At 50.3% G+C, this 13,333-nt stretch overlaps 1 protein-coding gene across 1 annotated transcript; it reads left to right on the top strand.

Annotated features, from left to right (window-relative positions):
• Positions 1-3,962: 3,962 nt before the first annotated feature.
• Klk6 (kallikrein related peptidase 6) lies at positions 3,963-12,499 on the top strand. The gene is made up of 6 exons (XM_008845236.3): positions 3,963-4,128; positions 5,547-5,607; positions 5,928-6,084; positions 7,516-7,763; positions 10,114-10,250; positions 12,204-12,499. Exons 1-6 carry the CDS (start codon positions 4,123-4,125, stop codon positions 12,354-12,356), a joined length of 762 nt encoding a protein of 253 aa, XP_008843458.2. The 5' UTR covers positions 3,963-4,122; the 3' UTR covers positions 12,357-12,499.
• Positions 12,500-13,333: the final 834 nt, after the last annotated feature.

Here is a 13,333-nt window from a genome sequence, read left to right as displayed (position 1 = left end):
ACTACCTGGGATGACAGGCTCAGGCCACCAGACTCATCCAGTTCCTATAGCTTTTTAGATTTTCTCCTTCTTCCTCCTTCTCCTTCTCCTCCTCCTCCTCCTCCTCCTCCTCCTCCTCTTCTTTTCTTTTTTTGCTTAAATTTACTTTCTAAGTACAAATAAAAATTGCATATAGTTACGATATAGACATGATGTTTTAATAAATGTATACATACATTGCGGAATGCTTAAGTAAAGCTATTCAACAAAAGCATTGTTTCATCTATTTTTTTTTGTGTGATAAGAACATTTAAGATCAAGGCTGGAGAGATGGCTTGGCGGGTAAGAGCACTGGTTGCTCTTGCAGAGGACTCAGGTTTGATTCCCAGCACCCACATGGCTACTAACTCCAGTTTCAGGGGATTCTAACACCCTCTTCTGACCTACGCAGGCACTGCGCAACATGGGTGCACTTACATGTAGGCAATACACTCATAACATTAAATAAGAAATAATAAATTAAAAAATGTATTTTTTAAAAAGAACATTTAAGGCTGGGTGTGGGTGCATGCCTTTAATCCAGCACATGGAAGGCAGAGGCAGCAAATCTCTGTGAGTTCTAGGCCAGCTGGGACTACAAAAAAAGAGAACATTTAAGCCCATTTTACTATTGATTTATTGATTGATTGATTAACTGATTTTGGTGGTGCTGGGATAGAATTCAGGGACTTGATCACTCTAGGCATGTTTTCTACCACTGAGCCACACCCCAGCCCCTCACTGGGGATCCTAGGCAGGGGCTCCACCCAAGTGTTCTACCACTGAGCCATGCCCCCAGCCCCTCACTGGTAGACTATAGGCAAGTGCTCTACTGCTGAGCCACACCCCAGCCCCTCACTGGTAGACTATAGGCAAGTGTTCTACCACTGAGCCATGCCCCCAGCCCCTCACTGGTAGACTATAGGCAAGTGCTCTACTGCTGAGCCACACCCCAGCCCCTCACTGGGGGTACTAGGCAGGGGCTCTACCCCTGAGCCACACCCCAGCCCCTCACTGGGGGATCCTAGGCAGGGGCTCCACCACTGAGCCATGCCCCGCCTTGTTTTACTTTTAGAAACATCATGCATATGCAGCAGTTACGTGTGTACATGCACTAGTGTCACTTTGGTCTTGACTAGGGCTGCTTGCTGAAGATCCTCCAGTCTCAGAATGAGGATTAAAACTTTGCCCTGAGGGGTCTGAGGAGTTGTACAGAGTTCTGAGAAGCCAAGAGGGAAGAATTAGCCCAGAGAAGGTTGGGGGAGGCCCCTCTGGTCCAGAGAGTGAGGAGTCCCCAGTCTAAATGGCGACCAGGAACCAAATGCATTGACTCTGTGTCTGGGAGAATGATGGGACCAAAGAAGAAGATACTAAGTCCAGAGGGGACTCAGTGTGAAGCACCCAGAGTAGCCTCAAGTGCTTAGTTTTCATTCCCAGGGTGATGGGGACTGAGTCATCTAAGGTGATTGGATTTGTGAAAGAAGAGGGTCGCCTGAGGTGCCAAGGCCCCTAGGTGCTGAGGGGTACGTTGCTCATGTTTACTGCTCCCGTTGCCCAGTGGTTGTCCAGTATGTGGCCCCTTTCCCTCTTCAGTCCCAGCCCTTCCTAGAGTCCCTCCACCCAGCCACTTACAGCCCACACTGACCTCTGCCTCTGCCCCACCCACGGCTGTACCCTCTCCTCCTCACTCACTCTTGACTTTCCCAGACCCAAGGTCAAAGCCACATAAAAGTCTCCATAATCCTCTGGGTTTCCCTACAGCCTCAGGTGCCTTTGTTTATCATACCTCATACCAGTCCCCAGAGTCTGCACCAAATCAATTCTCTCTACCTGTGTAGACATATGTGCAAATCTCAGTCTGCATAGCCTCCTGCAACCCACTAGCCTCCCAAGCCTCGTCACCATCCCTCCGGGTACCCCGGAGCCTGACTGCAGGTGGTGTGCAGAGCAGAGGAGAGATCGGAGAGCTGGAGATGGAGGTAGGGGTGGGGAGACCCAGAGGAAGGGAACTGGAGACTCCAGAGGCGAAGGGTGGGTCAGAGTCAGAGAGATGAAGAGAGACACAGAAAGAGAGAGGGAGAGGCAGAGCAGAGAAACAGAGACAGAGATAGAGAGACATACAGAGAGAGATAGAGAGACACAGAGAGAAACAGAGACAGAGTGTCAGAGACAATCAGGAGAAACAAAATAACTAGAGACTCCAGAGGGGGAGGGGATAGAGAGAGGAGAGGGACAGAGAGATGGAGAGAGACAGAAAGGCAGAGACGCAGAAAGACAGAGACACAGAGATAGGGAGACAGAGAGAAACAGGTAGAGACAGCAAGATAGACAGGCATAGAAACAGAGTCAGAGAAAGAGATGGAAAGGTAAAAAGGGCCAGAGAGATGGAGAGAGACAGACAGACAGACAGGCAGGCAGACAGACAGATAGAGGCAGGGAGACAAACGCAGAGTCAGACAGGAGATAAAGTCTCAGACAGAAACAGAGACACAGACACAGGCAGATACACACACACACACACACACACACACACACACACACGGTGGGGGGGGGCAGAGACCCCAAAGGCAGGCAAACGAAGAAGAAGGACCAGAAGGGACCAGAGTTCTGAAATATTCAGATCAGGGATAGCAGGGCTGTCAGTCACAAGGACACAAAGGGAAGTCATTGAGATAACCTCCGCCCATCTTCCTGGAAATGAGTTGAGAAACAGAGCTGCCGGGGCAGCGTGGCCCTGGGCTGCTGGGGACAGACAAAGCCTGATTGTTGAAAGGTTCTTTCCCCATAAGGTTCCATCCTGCTTCCCAGCCTGGGTCAGGGGTGGGGGACAGCTTGGCAAACATTCTTTCTCAATAGCTGGTTGCCAGCTCCCACTCCCCTGGGGACATGGAGGTCGTGGGCACCCACAGAGGGACTTACAGGTAGGTGAGTCAGCCTGACCCCACTGAACCTGGTCAGCTGGTTTCAGTGTCAACGTGATACAGAGTCAGGAGGACCTGCAGGCCCCAAGCAGGGATACTTGGGGTACTGATGGAGGCTGGGGCACTGCTGCTTGCCTGGGAGCTGACACTGGATTCTTAGCATCATTCTGTCTGCAACCAAAACAAGCCTAAATCGAAAAATCTCTCATCTCTCTGTCCCTCAGACCCAGGGGACCAGGACCCATCTCTCCTCCCTCAGACCCAGGGACCCAGGACTCAGCCTCCTCCCTCAGACCCAGGAGACCCAACCTAGCCTCTTCCCTTAGACCCAGGGGTTCCGACCCCAGCCATCTTCCCTCTGGCCCCAAAGTCCAAACCTTGGCCTCCTCCCTCATACCAAGGGGTCCAGACCCCAGCTTCCTCCCTCTGACCTAGGGATCAAGATCCAAGTTCCTCCTTCAGATCTAAGGGTCCAAGACCCCACCCAGTCTCCTCTCTTAGAAGTCCAGGCCTCAGCCTCCTCCTTTAGACCCAGGGATCTAGTCCCCAGCTTCCTCCCTGTGAACCGGGATTCCAGTATGCTGTCTCCTCCTCAGACACAGGATCCAGACTCCAGCCTCATTGCTCAGAACCAGGGACCAGGCCCCAACCTCATCCCTCAGACCCAGGATTGTAGACCCTAGCCCTCCTTTCTCAGACCCAGGGATCCAGACCCCGACTTCTTCCCTCAGACTCAGGGTCCAATCCCCAGCCTCCTCCCTCTGACCCAGGGTCCAAGCCCCAACCTCCTCCCTTTGACCCAGGAGTCCATCCATGGTCACTGTGGACCAGAGCTGGATGCAGCCCTCAGGGCAGCCAGCTGGTCAGGGGTCACCTGAAGCTGAGCCGTGGGGCAGGAGGAATGTATGTGGGAGGCCTTGGTGAGAAGGAAGGGTGTGGCTAGCCGCCTGGCTCAGAGACTAGAGGAGAGAGGGGTTAAAAGGACGTATCTGGGGTGTCTGCAGACAGAGTCATCCTCTTTCAGGGAGACCAGAGGGCCGAGCGGGTTTCTGGAAGACAGTCCTGCACCCCAAGCTCTCAGCACCTAGGTGCTACCCGAAGGCTTGTTTCTGTCAGCACCCTCTCTCCCCTCTTTTCTTGGGGAACCCGCTGCCTTGCTGAGTTGACTGGAGCACAGCTGGCCATGACGGTAAGAAGACAGGAACTGCAGAACCCACGGTTGTCGGGGGAGTGGTGGCTGTGGGGGCGTGACAGGTGTGTACAGAGCCAAGATTCAGAGTTTGTCCCGTGGAGATGAAGGACTCAGGGACCCCTTGGGCTAATCTCTCTGTTACTAGTGTTACCAACTTGGGCTCGAGGATAGTCACTGTCTAGGGGGCCTAGTTCTTTTTCTTCAGCCAATTAAAGAATTAAAAGGCAGGAAATGGGGCTAGAGAGATGGCTCAGTGGCTAAGAGCACCGATTGCTCTTGCAGAGGACCTGGGTTGGGTTCCCAGTACCCACATGGCAGCTAACAACCATCTGTAACTCCAGTTCCAGGGGATCCGACACCCTCTTCTGACTTCCATGGGCATTGCACAACACGGATGCACTTACACACATGCAGGCAATACACTCATACACATAAAATAAAAGCAATAAATAAGCTGGGCATTGTGGTACATGCCTTTGATCCCAACACTCAGGAGGCAGAGGCAGATGGATCTCTGCGAGTTCAAGGCCAGCTTGGTCACTGAGTTCCAGGTCAGTTGGTGTTACTGGGAGAGCCTCTCTCAAAAAAGACAATAATAATAAACTTGGGTGCACTTTCATACATGCAGGCTATACACTCACACCCATTAAATAATAATAATAATAATAATAATAATAATAATAATAAATAAAATATTTTTTAAAGGCAGGAAAAATCTCAAACCACCAGAGAGAACAGCAGTCTAATACACTTTATTGAAAGAAGATACACACATATACACACATTCACAAAGAAAAGCTCTCCACAAGTGGACAGGGGTCTCAGGAAACTGAGAGAGGGAGGATCTTTTTTTAAGGGTCTTAATGGGGTCCCCTCCCATAATTTTGAATTGGTCAACTTAAAAAAAGAAGAAAAGGCTGAAAGGTTTATAGTTTCAAATGATGGGTATCCAAATCTAGCTCTTGCCTTATGTGGACTGATTGAGCTAATTGGCTGGAAAAAGAGCCTTGCCCACTAGAGATTGAGCCCCCAAGCCTTTGTTTCCAACCACGAAGAGGGCAGAAGCCACCTTTATTTATCAGTGGCCCTTTGCCTATCTATTTACCTGTCCAAAAATATGGCTAGTATCTCGTTCCTCAGTAGACAGGGAAGCAGAAAGTTTGACTATTTCTCCCACTGGACCCAAACACCTGGTCTACATCCTGACTGGTTGGTGCCTGTGCTCACTGGACCCTCAGATTCAAGATGTGGGATGAGAAAGGCAAAATCAGAGAAGAGGAGAGCAGAGGTCAAGGGAGGACAGGACAGCAGGCCAGACCAGGTCATCGAGGAAGTAGAGGATGGGTGAGGATAGCCTGAGGTCCTGGATAGAGGCTGGAGCACCGGCTAATAGAGCTGTTGGCTTCCTCCTGCAGATGACCATGAGAATGCTGGCCCTGAAGACCTTGGTCTTGTGCCTGGTTTTTGCCGCTACAGGTAGGGAGAGAGGGACGAAGATGAGGGAGGAGGTTGGGAGTTGGATGGTGGCTGTTGACAGATGGGGGGGGTGCAGTGTTCAAAGCTCCGACATGGGATGAGGTGGAACTGAAATGAGGAGGATGTTGTGGGGACCGGCTGAGGATGGGGTGAGTCTGAGGGTTTGAGGACGGAGGCAGAGGTGACCAGGGAGAGGTGAGAAGACAGGAACGAGGTTGGGGGCAGGACTGGAGGGGGAGACCCACTCGTTGGTGGCCCACCTTGGTGGGTGGATCTGGGTTCTCCGAGTCCTTCTCTGACTCAGCCTCTCTCTCCCTCAGGCTTGGCAGAGGATAAGGATAAGGTGGTGCATGGTGGCCCCTGTGAGAAGGACTCTCACCCTTTCCAAGCCACCCTGTACACCTCGGGTCATTTGCTGTGTGGTGGGGTCCTCATTCACCCCCTGTGGGTGCTCACAGCTGCGCACTGTGATAAACCGTGAGTATCTCTTTGTTGGAGCAGATACGAGGAGACCTTGGTCATGTCTTGGAGACTTCAAGAGGGAGGCAGACAGAAGCCTTGGCCATCCCATAACCAGCTTCATTAGGCCAGGTATCAACAGCAATTCTGGGACCCAGAGGAGATCAAGATTCGCAGGTAGAGGTGAATCTACCTTATGTAAAATGGTGCAGTGTTTGCATATAATTATGCACATCTGCTCATAAACTTATCGTCTCTAGAAGGGCTGATGGTACACCACAGTTCAGAGGGATCCGATAACCTCTTTTGGCCCCTGATCATGCACAGCCCCCCACACAGGTACATGTATATTCACACAGACACATACACATGCACACATAAATAAATAAAATGAAACTTAAAAATAAATAAATAAAATTATCTCTAGCTTACAATAATACCCATGACAAAATACTATATAAATGGTTGTTATCTGCATTGTTTGGGAAATTATAACAAGAAAAAAAATCTACATATATTTAATACAAATACGTTTCCCCAAAATATATTTTAAAATTTTTGTTTATTATTACTATTATGTGTGTATGGTGTGTGTGTGTGTGTGTGTGTGTGTGTGTGTGTGTGTGTGTTACAGCATGCCTGTAGAGGGAGGTCACAGGACAGCTTTAATGATTCCAATCCTTTCTCCCACTTTTAGGTAGGTTGTGGGAGTTGGACTTGGGTCTTTAGGCTCATGCAACAAGCCCTTTTACCTGCTGAGCCATCTCACCAGCCCCTCCTCTAATATTTTTGATCTCTGAAGGGTTAAATCTGTGGGTACAGAACCTGAAGTTTGGGGTTTGTGTCAAATAGTGTAGGAAATTTTTTAAAATATTTTATTTATTTTTATTTTATGCATATGAGTGTTTTGTCTGTATGTAAGTACACCACACTTGTGCAATGTCTACAGAGGGCAGAAGAGGGTGTCAGATCCACTAGAATTGGAGTTACAGGTGGTTGTTAACTTCTATGTGGGGTGCTGGGTCATCTGCAACAGCAGTCAGTGCTCTTAACTACTGAGCCATCTCTCCAGCCCCTATTTTTATTTTATGTGCATGAGTGTTTTATCTGCATGTATGTAAGTGCACCATGTGAGTGCAATGCCCACAGAGACCAGAAGAGGGCGTTGAATCCTCTGGAACTGGAATTACAGACAGTTGTTAATTGCCATGTGGGTGCTGGGAACCGAGCCCACATCTTCTGCAAAAGTAATCAGTGTTCTTACGCACTGAGCCATCTCTCCAGCACCTAGTACAGGAAAATTAGAAAGGCTAAATTCTAGAAAGATGAACTTGCCTTTTACTGAGCCTGGGTAGACTGAGGGAGGAGCAGGGCAGGTAATGCACCTGTTCTCTGGGAGCATCAGGGCAGTCCAGGGCGGCAGGTGAATCCTAGCTGTCTCCTCGCCAGGAACCTGCAGGTTTACTTGGGAAAACACAACCTGCGTCAAAGAGAGAACTTTCAAAAGCGGATTTCCGTCAACCGGACTGTGGTCCACCCTCACTACAATCCCACCACCCACGACAATGACATCATGATGGTGCGTCTGAGATTTCCAGCCAGACTCTCTAAAACGATCCAGCCTCTGCCATTGAAGAGAGACTGCTCACAGGAGAATCCCAGTTGCCGTATCCTGGGCTGGGGCAAGATGAGGGATGGTGAGTGAGGGGAGAGAGACAGGGGCTGAAGGAACAGAGGAGAGCCTCCAGAGACGGAGGCGGGATGGTAGATGCTGGGCTGTGGGAAGGTGGGCAGAAGAGGAGGACCGATGAGCCAGTGTGTCCCATGGATGAAAGATCAATGGAAAGAGAGGAAGATGGGAGGGGGTGGACCAATGGAGGATAGAGACCATGGATGGACAGCATGGGAAAGGTGGGTCACAAAACAAAGGTCAATGAGAGGGGAAGCCAGGAGAGAGGCACTGGTATTGGGAAGGAGGTCACTGCTCAGAAGGATGAGGGGAGCAAATGGGAGAGCCCTGGGAGAGCCCGCCAAGGATGGCACTGCCGGCACACCCCTGTGATCCCAGGTGGAGGCGGGAGGATCAGGAGCCCCGGGTCAGCATCAGCTACACAGCGAGTTTGAGGCCAGCCTGAGGCTCAGGTTCAAACCACCCCAAAGCCAAGACAAAACAGAAGGTTGTGAATTAAGAGAAATGGGTTAGAGGGCATTAATGGCATAATTCTAGCATTTGGGAGGCTGAGGAAGCCAGCCTGGGCTACATAGAGAGTTGGAAGCCAGCCTGGGCTACATAGTGAGACCATGCTTTATTTTATTTTATTTTTACATGTGTGCCTGTGTGTGGAGGTCAGAGGTTAGTCTCAGGTGCCACTTGTCAGGAGCCATCCACATTGTATATGTGTGTGTGTGTGTGTGTGTGTGTGTGTGTGTATGTGTGTGTGTATCTGTGTCTGTGTGTCTGTATGTATTTTTGTGCCTGTGTGTATGTCTCTGTGTGTTGTAAGTCTGTGTGCCTGTGTCTGTGTGTTTCTGTATGTCTGTGTCTGTTTGTGTTGTATGTCTGTGTGCCTGTGTGTGTCTGTGTCTGTTGTATGTCTGTGCATCTGTGTGTGTGTTTGTGTGCGTCTGTGTCTCTGTGTGTTGTATGTCTGTTTGTGTTTCTGTGTTGTATGTCTGCACACCTTCATGTGTAGTGTGCATATGTGTAGAAGCTAGCGGTGTCTAGTGGCCTTCCTCTACTACTCTCCACTTATTTTCAAATTATTTTATTTATCTTTTTTGTGTGTATGAGTGTATTGCTTGCATGTATGAAAGTGCACCTATGTCATGCAAGGCCCTCAGAGGTCAGAAGAGGGTGTCAGATCCCCTAGAACTGGAGTTGCAGATAGTTGTTAGCTGCCATGTGGGTGCTGGGAACCAAACTCAGTCCTCTGCAAGAGCAGCCAGTGCTCTTAACTGCTGAACCATCTCTCCAGCCCTCGTCTCTCTACTTATTTTTTGAGACTGCTCTCTCACTGGGACTTGGTGCCAAGCTGGCTGGCCCCACCCACCAGGTTAAGCTGGCTAGCCAGCAAGCTTCAGGGGTCCTCCTGTCTTAGAGAACTCATATAAAAAGCTGGGCATAGTGATGTACTTATAAATTTGAGTCTGGGGATCAAAGTCAGGTCCTCCTGCTTGTGTGGCAAGCCCTTTACCAACTGAGCCACTTCCCAAGTCCAAGATCCTGCCTTAAAAGAAAGGAGTTAATGGGAAAAAGCCCAATTGGAAAAGGTCAGTGGTGGAGCAGAGCCGCTGGGGAAAACAACGGGATGGGTTAAGAACCAGTGAAGACAGGCCAGTACGTGATGGGACAATGAAAAGGTGGACAAGGACAGTAGAAAGTGCAGGCTGACAACGTAGGTGGGGTCAGTTACAACAGGACCATTGAGGGACGGAGACCACTGGATATGGCCAATGAAAGGAAAGAATAAGGGCTGTAGAAAAAGATGAGTGATCAAGAGGTCTAATTAGAGGCTGGAGAGATGGCCCGGGAGGTTAAGAGCACTGGCTGCTCTTGCACAGGACCTGGTTCAGTTCCCAGCACCTACATGGTGGTTCATAACCCCCTATAACTCCAGTTCCAGGCATCCAATGCCTTCTTCTGGTCTCTAGGGGCATTGCATGCAGGCAGTGCACATATAGGCAGGCAGGCACACACACACGTTATATATACATTTAAAGAGATGATTAATTAGAACAAACCAGTGGTTAAGAAGGACAGGCTAATGCCCAAGGAGAAAGAGAATCCTAGCTAGAGGTCAGCTGGACCAGTGGAAGAGCAACCAGTGGAGACAGGGTGTGAGAAAAATGGAGGAGAGATGATGAGGGAGGGAGCGAAAAGTGATAAGGAAAGGGATGAATCGGGAGGCAGTGACGAGAGAGAGAGAGAGAGAGAGAGAGAGAGAGAGAGAGAGAGAGAGAGGGGAACCAACGGGAACTGGAGGGTGGGGCTCCCTGGGGAAGATGGGGATGAGGCTGTGTGACCCTGACCCATCTCCCTTATCGCAGGTGACTTCCCAGACACCATCCAGTGTGCTGAGGTACAGCTGGTGCCTCATGAGGAGTGTGAGCGTGCCTACCCGGGCAAGATCACCCAGAACATGTTGTGCGCAGGCGACAGGAGAGATGGGAACGACTCCTGCCAGGTGAGACCACAGGGAGAGGCACGACGTCAGCCAGAGACAGAAAGAGGCACAGACCAACACAGAGATGAGCAGAGGCTGAGAAAGTCAGGCACGAAGGAACCAGAGACAGAACGGGGAAAGACCCCGTCTCACACATACAGATACAGAAATAAAAAAGGCAGCCAGGGATCTGAGCACGACTCAGTCCGTGCAGCACCTGGGACACAAGTGTGACGGCCAGAGTTTGGTTCCCAGCACCTATGTAAGAAGCTAGGTGTGGGGGCTGGAGAGGTTGCTCAGTGGTTAGAGCACTGGCTGCTCTTGCAGAAGACCCAGGATCTGTTCCCAGCAGCCACATGGCAGCAAACAACCATCCCTAACTCCAGTTCTAGGGGATCCGACGCCCTCTCCGAGGGCACACACTGAGGGATGCACTTACACACATGCAGGCAAAACACTCATACACATAAAATTTAAAAAATATATGGTGGCACACACCTTTAATGCCAGCACTCGGGAGGCAGAGGCAGGCGGATCTCTGTGAGTTCAAGGCCAGCCTGGTCTACATAGTGAGTTCCAGGAAAGCTGGGGCTACAGGGAAACCCTGACTCAAAAAGCACACATAAGAATCTAAAAACAAAAACCACAGTGAATGTCTCCTGAGAACGTGATCTAAGGCAGACCACTGGCCTCCACATGCATACATATTTGCATGTACCACACACGCACACACACACACACACCAGCCAGTAGAGACAGAAAATTGAGACACAGAGGAGACATGAAGAGCCAGCGAGGCGCTACAAGGAGGCACGCCTACTGCTTAGACAGGGCAAGCTCTGGAGGAGGGAGGGAGATCCCAGCAGCAAAGGTGCAGAGGGAGGAGCTCCATGTTCACCGTCAAAGCCTGTTGCTCTGGTCCTCACTGCTCCGTAGCCTTGGCTTGTCCTCCGGCTCACAATAATCCTCCTGCCTCAGCCTCCAGGGTGCTGGGATTTCGAACGCAACCCACCACGCCCATCCACCTAGTCCTCACCACCTTTAACTGGAGCATCCCCCACTTTTATGCAACCAGTGTCTCCTCATTGCGCTAAAATGACCCTAATGCAATGGCCCAGCCAAGACAGCAAGAGGTACAGAAAGAGCGACACAGTGATTTGGAAGTAAAGAAAGGGCAGGGTTATGGCCAGCCTGGAGGTCGGAGGTGGAGGGGCGTGCTCCTCCATGCTCTCTCCTGGGCCCATCTTCCCCAACCTCTTCCAGGTCTTAGCATTCTCTCTCTCTCTCTCTTGCTCTCTCTCTCTTTCACTCTCTCTCGCTCTCTCTCGCTCTCTCACTCTCTCGCTCTCTCTCTCCCCCATCCATATCTTTATGGATCTTGGTGTCTCTTGAGTTTCCCTCCCTCCCTTCCCCCTCCCTCTCTCCCTCCCTCTTTTCCTCTCCCCCCTCTATCTACCCTTATGGATCTTTATGTCCCTGAGTCTGTCTGTCTGTCTGTCTGTCTGTCTGTCTGTCTGTCTGTCTCGTTCGCTCTTCTCCCTCCCTGTTTCTCCTTCTCTTCTGTCTATACCTTTTACCTTTATGGATCTTAGTGTCCTCGACCTCTCGTCCCTCCCTCTTTTCCTCCCCTTCTCCTATCTATACCTTTACAGATACTGGTAATCCTCACCGCCCCCAACTGAATCCAGGGTCTCTCCCATGCTCTCCGCAGGTGCTCTACCAGTAAGCTACATGCTTGGCCCTCTCTTGTTTTATTTTGAGACAAGGTTTCCATAGTAGCACAGCTGATCCTAAACTTGCAATCCTCCTACTTCAGCCTCCCAAGGAGCTGCAGAGACAAGCCCCACCACACGGAGCCCTTCCCTCCATCTGAATGTCTCTCTCTCTCTCTCTCTCTCTGTAACCTCTGTGTCTGTGTGTCTCTGTGTGTGTCTGTGTGTCTGTCTGTATCTGATTTTTCTTTCTTCCCCACAGGGTGATTCTGGGGGTCCCCTGGTATGTGGGGATCACCTCCGAGGTCTTGTGTCATGGGGTAACATCCCCTGTGGATCAAAGACGAAGCCAGGGGTCTACACCGATGTCTGCAATTATGATAAATGGATCCAAAACACCATAGGGCACAACTGAGCATGACATGGGACATCTGACTCGACCTATGACCCCTGCATCCACTGCCTGCTGCAGAATCTTGCTCCCTAAGACCTTGACCCCCACCATGGCCCCCTGATGCCCAGATCTGACCTGATGCTGAATAAAGTTAAAGACACATAGCATAGACCATTGCTGTCTGTTGGGCTTCATCCCTGCCTCCTGGAGAGAGTGAGGCATCAACCTGAGGGTTTGGTTAGCACATGGACTCCTGGGGTTGACACTGTCTGTACACTCTTTGGAAGTGCTTTCCTTTACACTGTGAGTGTTCTCATCCACAAAATTAGGATAATAAAGGACTGGAGAGATGGCTCAATGGTTAAGAGCACTGGCTGCTCTTACAGAGAGGACCTGGGTTCAGTTCCCAGCACCCACATGGCAGATAATGACTGCCTATATGTCCAATTCCAGGGGATCTGATGCCTTCTTCTGACCTCCTTGGGTACTGCACACATGTGGCACACAAAAACTCACATAGACACATGCACATACACACACAAAGTAAATAAATAAATAAAACTTTAAAATTAGGATAATAGGGGCTAAAGAGATACCTCAGCAGTTAGGAGCATGTGCTGCTCTTACAGAGGACAGGAGTTCAGTTCCCACCACATTGGGTAGCACCCACATGGCAGCTCACAACCACCTGTAACTCTAGTCCCAGAGGCTCCGATGCCCTTTTCTGGCCTCCAGAGGCACTGCACGCACATGCCCCATGTGTACACATTTAGGATAATAGTGTGTTCTTCTTAAGGTTGGCTATAAGGCTTGAAGCATGCAAAATGCACAAAACGCTGAAGGACCCACCCACCGTGTGCTCAGTACAAGGGGAACAGTTTTACTAATGGAGCTCTGGCATAGCTGTTTCCTCGGACCGAAACGTTTCCTCCTAGAGGGAGAAGAGCTCCTGAAACCTAAAAAAGGCTCAGGAACCTCACGCAACAAACATGACTCAG

The sequence above is a fragment of the Nannospalax galili genome, unplaced genomic scaffold, assembly GCF_000622305.1.
Source record: "Nannospalax galili isolate Female #2095 unplaced genomic scaffold, S.galili_v1.0 scaffold960, whole genome shotgun sequence".
Taxonomy (NCBI): Eukaryota; Metazoa; Chordata; class Mammalia; order Rodentia; family Spalacidae; genus Nannospalax; species Nannospalax galili.
Note: the sequence above shows the minus strand (reverse complement) of the source record. Positions and strands in the feature narration are given on the sequence as shown.